The 9,914-nt window shown below is 51.3% G+C and overlaps 1 protein-coding gene across 2 annotated transcripts in view; it reads right to left on the bottom strand.

The window, feature by feature from the left end:
* SCYL1 (SCY1 like pseudokinase 1) overlaps positions 1–9,914 on the bottom strand; it is a 73,200-nt gene that overhangs the window by 47,636 nt on the left and 15,650 nt on the right. For both annotated transcript variants that reach the window (XM_058160034.1, XM_058160033.1), the window contains exons 7-13: positions 9,703–9,861; positions 8,642–8,749; positions 7,815–7,928; positions 5,568–5,723; positions 3,371–3,559; positions 2,039–2,114; positions 1,193–1,381 (exon numbers count right to left, since the gene is read on the bottom strand). In XM_058160034.1, the coding sequence (XP_058016017.1) occupies positions 1,193–1,381; positions 2,039–2,114; positions 3,371–3,559; positions 5,568–5,723; positions 7,815–7,928; positions 8,642–8,749; positions 9,703–9,861 (991 nt within the window). The remainder of the gene's footprint in view (positions 1–1,192; positions 1,382–2,038; positions 2,115–3,370; positions 3,560–5,567; positions 5,724–7,814; positions 7,929–8,641; positions 8,750–9,702; positions 9,862–9,914) is intronic.

Raw genomic sequence — 9,914 nt, 5'->3', positions numbered from 1 at the left:
CCACACTCACGAGGTCCACACAGGATGTCACCACCACATCCACCCAGAAAGCAGACCCAAACCCACACTGATCATGAAGCACGACCAAGGACCAGAAGCCAGACCGCAGCTGCAACATTAGCCATTTCAAACCCCTCCAATCCATTCATGCAGCAGACTGACACCCACTATGAAGATGTAGCACGACCACAAAGCCAAACAACAGCTATGCAGCTCACCAGCTCAAATCCCCTGCAGCACAGACTAGACTGAGCACAACCAAGCCCCCACCAACACAGGACACACCCCAGCCAATCAGAGCACAGCCAAGCTCCCACCCAATCAGTTCAAACCCCCACTAGCAGTTAAAAGGAAGAAACAGCTGCGATCACACATTGCTCCCAGAAGCACGAAGCTGAAGCCTGAAGATGACGAATGAGACTTCGTCGAAACGTCGCCAAGACACTTCCAATTTTACACGGGAGAAAACCCGAACAACCAAAGACCTATATACAAACACCCGTGAAAACCTCAGAAAACAAATATAGATGTATATATATAGATGTTGGTTAGGTAGGTAGAGAGAGACAGACAGACAGATATAGCTGTAGGAAAGTGGATAGAGAGAGGGAGACAGACAGACATAGATGTAGGTTGGTAGACAGACAGACAGACAGAAGGATGATACATAAATGCTTTAAATATACAGGTAGTCCTCAACTTATGACCACAATTTGCCAATTGAGCCAAAATTTGCATTGCCAAGCAAGGGAGTTTATCCCATTTTACGACCTCTCTTGCCACGGTTGTTAAGTGAAACACTGCCATTGTTAAGTCAGTGACATGGCCAACGAAGTGAACCTGGCTTCTTCTTCTTCCCCATGGACTTTGCTCAACAGGAGGTCGCAGAAGGGGATCACGTGACCCCGGGAGACACCGCAACCGTCGTAAATATGAACCGGTTGCCCAGCGCCTGGATTCTGATCACGCGATTACGGCGACGCTGCTGCAGCGGCCGTAATTCTGTGAAAAGTGGCCATGAGTCACTTTCTTCGATGCCGTCGTAACTCTGAACGGTCACTAAACAAAGGGTTGTACCTGTATCGCACAATTGGCCCTGTTCAAACAGTCCCACCTAACCCAGGCAAGCAAGGCCTCCTCAGCATCTAAAGCCGGAATAAATTGGTAGGGTGGGTTTGGCAGCCCCTCTGACCCGATTTGGGCGGCTCCGGCGGCTTCTTGACGGGAGCGTCCTCGGCCGCCCGTTCTGCCCCCGGCGTCGTTCCAGCGTTTGTCCGGATCAGCTTTGACGTCAGCGACGAGACCCCCGTCACAGCCCAGCCGGCCCAACTGGCGGCTGAGCCCACCCCGGGACTGATGGAAGCAGCCTGGACATCTTTTTCTAGAGAGAGAGAGAAAGGGCAGGGTCCCGGATTCAGGTTACACTGTTGTAACATCAGGAAGTGCTTTTTGAGCAGTAGATTGGGCTAACAGGGTAACAAGAGTCAGGAGGGACCTTTGAGGTCTTCTAGTCCGACCCCCTGCTCAGGCAGGCAAAGGGGTTGTCTCGTCTCTTCTTAACCTGGGCTCTTCAGATCTGGCTTTCCTACGCTGTAACCAATGAGCTTTAGCAAAAGTAAACCTTTCGCTGCAAATGGGAGTCGAGGGTTTTTCTTCCCTGCATGTCCAAGTTGGGGCAGGCCTGACACTGGGCGTCTCCTACTAGATTACAGGGCTCTACAACCTTGGCAACTTTAAGACGTGTGGACTTCAACTCCCAGAATTCCCTAGCCAGCGTTGAAGACCCCCAAGGTCCCTTCCAGCCCTAGAACTCTATGATTCCAGGGAACCAGATCCATGCGGCCCAAATATATTGGGCGGGGCCTCGCATTCTAAGCAGGAGCATGGCCAGAGCTCAAAGCAGGAAGAGTGGGCAGGGTTTGCAAAGTGGGCCAAGCCGGGCACGCAATCCTTGGCTGCCAGTTGCCCACCCTGGTTTAGACATACCACCAGGCCCAGCATCCAAACCCCAACTCCTTGGTTGTCAGGATGGTCTCACCAAGCTCTGAGAGCTGATCCGGATCTTCTGAAACCGTCTCCAGTTTAGTCATGAAGCTGCGGATGGCTTTGAAGGCCTGACGACAAAGAGCGAGGAAAGAGAGACACCAAAACAAGGTTGTTGTTGTTGTTTTAAAAAAAGCCAACACAATCACAAGCTTCCCCCCCCAGCTCTACAGGTAGTCCTCGACTTACATCAGTTCACTTAGTGACCGTTGAAAGTCGCAACAGCACTGAAAAAGCCACTGATGACCATTCCAAAAAAGCAAACTCAAATTGGGAAGAGGGCCGGATTCACTTAACGGCTGTGGCCAAAAAAAAAAAAAAAAGGGGGGGGTCATAAAATCAGGCAACCACATTGTTTAGAAAGTTCCATTCCTAATGACGGTCGTAAGTCGAGGACTGCCTGTTTTAGAATAGCCTCCCCTTTCGTTTGTGACTCCCATGCACCCAAAGATGCGGACATTTTTATTTTATTTATTTTTCATTTGTTAAAATTCATATTCCACTTTCTCAGTAACTCCGGGCGTCCTTTTCCTGGCGTCCTTCCCTCGGATCGCTCAAGGGCACACCTGTAGGGCAGAGATTCCCCTGGTGGCAAAGCACCTGCCCTACAGGTGTGCCCCTGTGCAATATGAGGGAAGGGCGGAGCAGCTGACTGGGGGAACGATCTGCCAATAAAGGAGAATATTTGGAGCTCAGGATTGAGAGTCCTTGGTACTCTCTGAGTTGGCTTGTGTTCTTGCAGACGTTTCACGGCCAACCTAGGGAACATCATCAGTGCTAATAGCACTGATGATGTTCTCTAGGTTGGTCATGAAACATCTGCAAGAACACAAGCAAGCTCAGAGAGCACCAAGGACCCCACCGTCCTTCTCCTCCCCCTCCTCCTCCTCCTCCTCTCTGCACACCCCACTCCCTTCTAGCGCTGATGATGTTCCCTAGGTTGGCGGTGAAACGTCTGCAAGAACACAAGCAAACTCAGAAAGCCCCAAGAAACCCCTCGACTGGATCTGCTTCCCCCATGAACTCAATTCTCTGCCCACCCTTCAGAGACCTCCGAGGGGAGTTTGGCCACCAACCCAACCCAACCCAACTCAACTCAACCCAACCCAACTCAACCCAACTCAACCCAACCCAACTCAACCCAACCCAACTCAACCCAACCCAACCCAACCCAACTCAACCCACCCAACCCAACTCAACCCACCCAACCCAACCCAACCCAACCCAACTCAACCCCACCCAACCCAACTCAACCCACCCAACCCAACCCAACCCAACCCACCCAACCCAACTCAACCCACCCAACCCAACCCAACCCACCCCTCACCTGGTCCCGGACAGTTTTTTCAGGGTCCACCGTCAAGGTGCAGAGCACTGGCAGGATTTTGAAGGCACACTCTTTCATGGAGAAGAAATTGTGGGTGGCGGCGAAGCCCAGGACCCCGGCCGCCCGCGAGGGGGCAAAGGGGTCTTTGGTGGCTCGACTGAAGGCCGAAATCAGCACGTTCTGCCTCGTCTGTAAAGAGAACAGCCAGCAAACAACTTGATCTCACCTGTAGTAAGAAATGGCAGCAAAACAGGGACTCAGGATTCTGGCCCAGGCTGCCTCTTTAGTCCCCAAAGTGCCATCATCAAGGTATTTGACACAGGTCGTCCTCAACTTAAGACAGTTCATTTAGTGACCACCCCAAAGTTGCAACGGCGCTGAAACAAAATGACTTATGACCGTTTTTCAGAGTTACAAACATTTGCAGTCTCCCCCCCTGGTCACCTGGTCAAGATGCAGAGGCTTGGCAACTGACTCATATTTATGACGGTTATGGGGGGGTCACGTGATCCCCTTTTGCGCCCATCTGACCAGCCAAGTGAAAGAGGGGGAATAGAGATTCACTTAACAACCGTGTTACTAATGTAACAACAACGGCAGTGGTTCGCTTAAAAACTGTGGCGACAAAGGTTGTAAAACTCACTTAACCACCGTCTCATTTAAAAACAAAAATGGTGGCCTCAGTTGCGGTCATAACTCAAGGACTACCTGTATATCAGCGAGTCCATCGTTCAAGGTACAAAGAACTGTGGCACAGAAGATGCATTGCACCAAGCAGAGGGTTGGACTAAATGACCTCTAAGGTCCTTTTCCCATTTCATGATTCTAATCTTAATTCATATTTAATCCATTGATCATTCACATATTACAGGCGATTCTCAAATCATGACCAGTCCTTCAGTGACCTTTCGAAATTACAACAGCATTGAAAAAAACGGGAACTGGTGCCTGGTCCTCACATTTACGACTGATACAGCATCACTGCACTTCAGGGACTTGTCACCCAGGCGGCTGTGCAACGCTTGCCAGTGTCCAGAATTCACGTCATCACTGGCTAGGTCACTGGAGAAGCTGGCAGGGAACTTCCCAAGTCACGATCATGTGATAGCTTGCTTAATGACCACGGTGATTCACTCAATGACCATACAAATTCATTTAAGAACCATGGCAAAAAAAGTTTGCAAAATCAGTCCTGCAGTCCTGCAGTCCTGCAACTAATTTTCCAGTTCCCATTGTGGTCATAAGTCAAGAACTTCCTGTCTGTGATACCACGTCCGGTTTCCCACATCCTAATTCCCAGAGCCAATTCTCTCTAAAACACAGGAATGTCCAACCTTGGCTAATTGAAGACTCCTGGACTTCAACTCCCAGAATTCCCCAACCAACCTTGGCTACTTGAAGACTCCTGGACTTCAACTCCCAGAATTCCCCAACCAACCTTGGATACTTGAAAACTCCTGGACTTCAACTCCCAGAATTCCCCAGCCAACCTTGGATACTTGAAGACTCCTGGACTTCAACTCCCAGAATTCCCCAACCAACCTTGGATACTTTAAGACTCCTGGACTTCAACTCCCAAAATTCCCCAGCCAACCTTGGCTACTTGAAGACTCCTGGACTTCAACTCCCAGAATTCCCCAACCAACCTTGCATACTTGAAGACTCCTGGACTTCAACTCCCAGAATTCCCCAACCAACCTTGCATACTTGAAGACTCCTGGACTTCAACTCCCAGAATTCCCCAACCAACCTTGGATACTTGAAGACTCCTGGACTTCAACTCCCAGAATTCCCCAACCAACCTTGGCTACTTGAAGACTCCTGGACTTCAACTCCCATAATTCCCCAACCAACCTTGCATACTTGAAGACTCCTGGACTTCAACTCCCATAATTCCCCAACCAACCCTGGCTACTTGAAGACTCCTGGACTTCAACTCCCAGAATTCCCCAACCAACCTTGCATACTTGAAGACTCCTGGACTTCAACTCCCAGAATTCCCCAGCCAACCTTGGATACTTGAAGACTCCTGGACTTCAACTCCCAGAATTCCCCAGCCAGCCTTGGCTACTTGAAGACTTCAACTCCCAGAATTCTGGGAGTTGCAAGCCCACAGGTCTCAAAATGGCCACGGTTGGACATCCCTGCGCTAAAGCCACCCGCTGCCCACTGCTTCCTTGAACCCGTGCCCACTCACGCTGGCACTGAGGTATGGCCCAATCTTGCCCAGGCACACGGTGGTGTTGCAGCGAATGGGGCCCTGGTCGTCGCGGGCCTGCAGGCGAGCGAAGTGCTTCATGAGTTCCACGTTCAAGTTGGCCTCGTTCAATTTGGGAGCCAGGAGCAGCATGGACTGCGGGGGAGACACAAGACAGGAGGCCCCTTAGCGAGAGGCCGTAGGGCGGGCAAGGAAGGGAGAGGAAGAATGGAAGACCCAAGGCGAGGACGCTTGGAGGTAGGGACAACTTAGAGGAAAGACCCCTGGGCGGAGAGTGGACATTAGTGGACAGAAACATTGGATCACCTTGTGGTCTTTTTTCCAGTAACAACAACAAAAAAAGGTTAAGAGGTGAAGGTATAGATGACCTCACTCACTTCAGCATCGGGCTCCTCCTCCATTATGATGTAAGAGGGACCCCCTTCCCAAAAACACGCCTAGGGCAGGGGTCTGCAAACTTGGCTCTTTTAAGACTTGTGAACTTCAACTCCCAGAGTCCCTCAGCCAGCTTTGCTCTGGCTTTGTCTTTCGACTCTGGGAGTTGAAGTCCACAAGTCTTAAAAGAGCCAAGTTTGCAGACTCCTGCCCTAGGGGATAGTGACTTCCAACAGATGAAATTTTGCTTATGTCATTCAGCAGAGGGGAGGGGCGTCTGGGGCTCGGTGAAGCCCCCCCTCCGCAAAAAAGAGGTAGAGAACTTGTCCTTGACATCTGTCAGTCTTCTTCCCAGTCGGGAAATCCAACCGGAGGAGCTCATTCTATTGGCTGTGAGGTTACATTAACCGGACTTTTGCAAGTCTGAAAGTATAAATCTCCCACCGTCTTTTTTTTACAATCTGAGAAACATGGGAAGGTCCCTCCCGATTCTTTTTCTCCACCAGTTACAGGGGTGGGCTTCAAAATTTTTAGCAAGGGGTCCTCCGCCCGGTTGCTGGGTGGGCGTGGCCATAGCGGGCATGGCTTAGTCAGCCTCCTGCACCATGGTGTGTGTGGGGGGGGTGTGTGGGTGTGTTTGTGTGTTTTTGCCCTCCCCAGGCTCCAGAGGCTTTTCTTGAGCCTCCGGAAGGGCGAAAACGGGCTCTCCAGAATTTGGAGGCCCTCTGGAGCAGGGGTCCCCAACCTTTCGGGGACCACTAAATTCATAATTTTAAATCCTACGGACCACTAATATGATCCGCCTAAGGACCGGCTGGGTGGGCGTGGTTAGGTGGTCATGTGACTGGGTGGGCGTGACCAACTCGATGGCACTCACGTGGAAGGGCGTCTCGCCAGCCTCTACTCGCCCTTCCCCTCCCAGCCACTCCTCCCCTCCCCGCCCGGGCTTCTTACGGCCCCAACGGGAAGCAGTTGTTGGAGCTAAGCAGCCACCATGAGAACAGATTTGGCAAAAGAGCTCAGTTCAGATTGGATCTGGCCAAGAAGGAGGCTCAGCAGAAGCACCTCACTGAGGACTAGGAGCATGGGCTTTCCAAGCAGAGGGAAGACCTGCAGGAGTGCAAGGCCAGGTACCGGCGCCTGGAGGCTCAGCAGGCTGAGATGGTCAGTCAGTTCCAGGCCATGATGCAGCCCCACTGGAACGAGACCCTCCGGCTCTTCACCACCAGCGGCTCTTCCCTCCAGCCTTCACCCAAAGCCCCACACCAGGAGGTTGAAGCAGACCCCAAGTCGGAATTTCTGCCCCCCTCCAACCTTCACAAAAAGACCCCGAAGGGGAGACTCTCTGCAGCAACACAAACATTCATTGCACGTATCCGTCCCAGGGACCGTACTTTGAGGACCCCTAATTTAGTGCAATATAAAAAAATGCAAATATTTTTTCTGCGGACCACCTCCATTTTCTCGCGGACCACCAGTGGTCCACGGACTACCAGTTGGTGACCACTACTCTGGAGGCCAGAAATGGGCCCCGTTCCCAGCCTTTCCAAAATTCCGGTAGGCCCGTTTTTCGCCCTCCCTGAGCCTCCGTGCGCACCCTGCACTTATCTGCATCCAAAACGGGCCGTGTGGGGACTCCTGGGAGGGGAGGGGTGGGGAGGGCAGTCAGGAGTGGGATTTGGAGGTTCTCCAAACTGCACAGAATCTTAGCTAGAGGTTCTCCCGAACCCCCTGCGGCCCATCCCTGCCCGTTACGCTACTGAGGGCGAAGCTGTCCCTTCTCTGGCAGTGTGTTTTCATCCCGCCTTCCAAGGCCCTTCTCACATCCTCTGGTTATCACCTCCGCCTCACCTTCACCGTCTGCTCCCGAATGGCTGGATTGGTGTCCAGGAAACCGTGGACCACGTGGGGGAAGATCTGGGTGTTGACCGTGGGCTCGTTCAGATACTGAATGAAGTGCTCCATCTGGAGGGGAAACGGCCTGCGGTCAGTCGGCGCTTGAGGCACAGAACGCCACCGATGCAATTTCTCTCCCTCGCTTGCACCAGGCACGAAGAGGCCAGGTTCACACGAACATACCGAATAGACCCAGGTTTGCGCTAAAATTGTGCGCTAACCCCAATGGGCTGCATTCACACAGTTTTATTTTTTTGACTTATTAGTATCCTGCCTTTATTAGGTTTTTTTTTTTAATGCCCCTGTAATCCAGGGGTCCCCAATCTGTGGGTCACAGCCTATTCGCAACCGGGCTGCATGAATGGCTGGCTGGTACATGCACATGCACGTACACACAGCCCCCCTCGTGTGAGCACTGCGGGTGTTCAGGTCCTCACTCACAAAAGCGACAGGTACTTGCGTCTGCCCCTCTTTCCCCCTCCCAACTTCAGGACACCAACCCGGAAAGGTTGGGGAACTCTGCTGTAATCCCTTAATTCAGGATATAGTCGGGGCAACTGAATGGGACTGAGAATTTACTGACCGGATGCCCTTCTTGATGCCTACACTGAGTTCACAGCAAATGTTTTCTCTTTGAAGCCCGTTGATTTCAATTGCTTAACCCATGCAGGACGCAATCTATCACTCTACTTAAAAGCAAGAGCCAAAGACGCAACAATGTCCTTTCTCTAACAAATACACAATCCCAAATACAACTCTTTGCGATTTGGATGCCGGCCAACCTGCTGCAGCAAACGGATCCTCATGGCGCGATCCGGGGAAGAGAACATCTTCACAATTACGGGGATTATTTTTTGCTGGTATTCCTGGCTGTTCAAAAATTTCCCCACCTGGAAAAGGGGGGAAAGAAAAGCAGAGGAAGGAGAGAGAGAGAGAGAGAGAGAGAGAGAGAGAGAGGAAGGATTTCTAATTAAACATCTTGAACGTACACAACAGGTTGTTTATTTCGGTCAGAAGCATCACGACTGAAATAAGTCGTGCTACATGACATAAAAATCAAAAAATTAAAATACAAAATACGTGCAAATGTACAAATGAAGCAGATCTTGCCCAAATTTAAGCAAGGTCTGCTTCATTTGTACATATCTTGTTATTTTATTTGTTATTGTTTACTTGTTATTTCTAGGCTGCATAAACAGAGGGATAGAATCAAGATCACGTGAAGTGTTAATACCATTTTATAAGGCCTTGGTAAGGCCACACTTGGAATCCTGCATTCAGTTCTGGTCGCCACGATCTGTTGTGACTCCAGCCCCCAAACCTGGCCCCATGCCCGAAAGTGACTCTGAGAGTGAGGGGGAAGGGCCGGTAAGGCTTACCTCGGGAGCACCGATTCCTTTGGCCCGGCTCCAGAAGCCAGAACCAGGCCAGTCGGAGGACGTAATGAGGCCGACATCCCTTGATTCCTCCCTTCCTCAGGCTACGCCTACAGACGCAGCTGATAACCATACTAATCAAGCCTGGATCGACCCGCGCTTCAGAAGATTAGAGAGGCGGCGTCATCAAAGGGAAGGGTGGGGCAGGAGCCCCATCCCACAGGATATATAAGGAGCTTTGGGACTGCTCTCAGTTCCACGGGAAGCAAATTAGCCGAACCGTGTCGAAGTGAGCTGAAGTCTTAATCTCTTTGAACTTTTTGGCAGGCAGCTGCGTTTTCTAGGCCAGGACTGACTGATAGGAGCTGTGTATCCACTGGCTGTAGGCCAGCTCGTTACTCCAAAGTGAGGACGGAGACAGAACACGATCTATCTATCTCCTTCCTCGTTGCGGCAGAGCGGCTTACCTTAAAGAGCGGGGTGAGGATGATGGCCCCCGCATTCCCAAACTCAAAAGCCATCAGCAATTGGGGAAGGACCTTGTGGCGACAGAAGTCCTCGGGGAAATTATCTAGGTTGTCGCTGAGTTCTTGGAAAAACTTCTGCCGCTCGGCCGGCTCCTTAATCTGCAGGGGGGAAAAAGAAGAAGTAACCAAGAGTTATGGGTTCAAATCTGCCC

The sequence above is a fragment of the Ahaetulla prasina genome, chromosome 17 (genome assembly GCF_028640845.1).
Source record: "Ahaetulla prasina isolate Xishuangbanna chromosome 17, ASM2864084v1, whole genome shotgun sequence".
NCBI lineage: Eukaryota > Metazoa > Chordata > Lepidosauria > Squamata > Colubridae > Ahaetulla > Ahaetulla prasina.
Note: the sequence above shows the minus strand (reverse complement) of the source record. Positions and strands in the feature narration are given on the sequence as shown.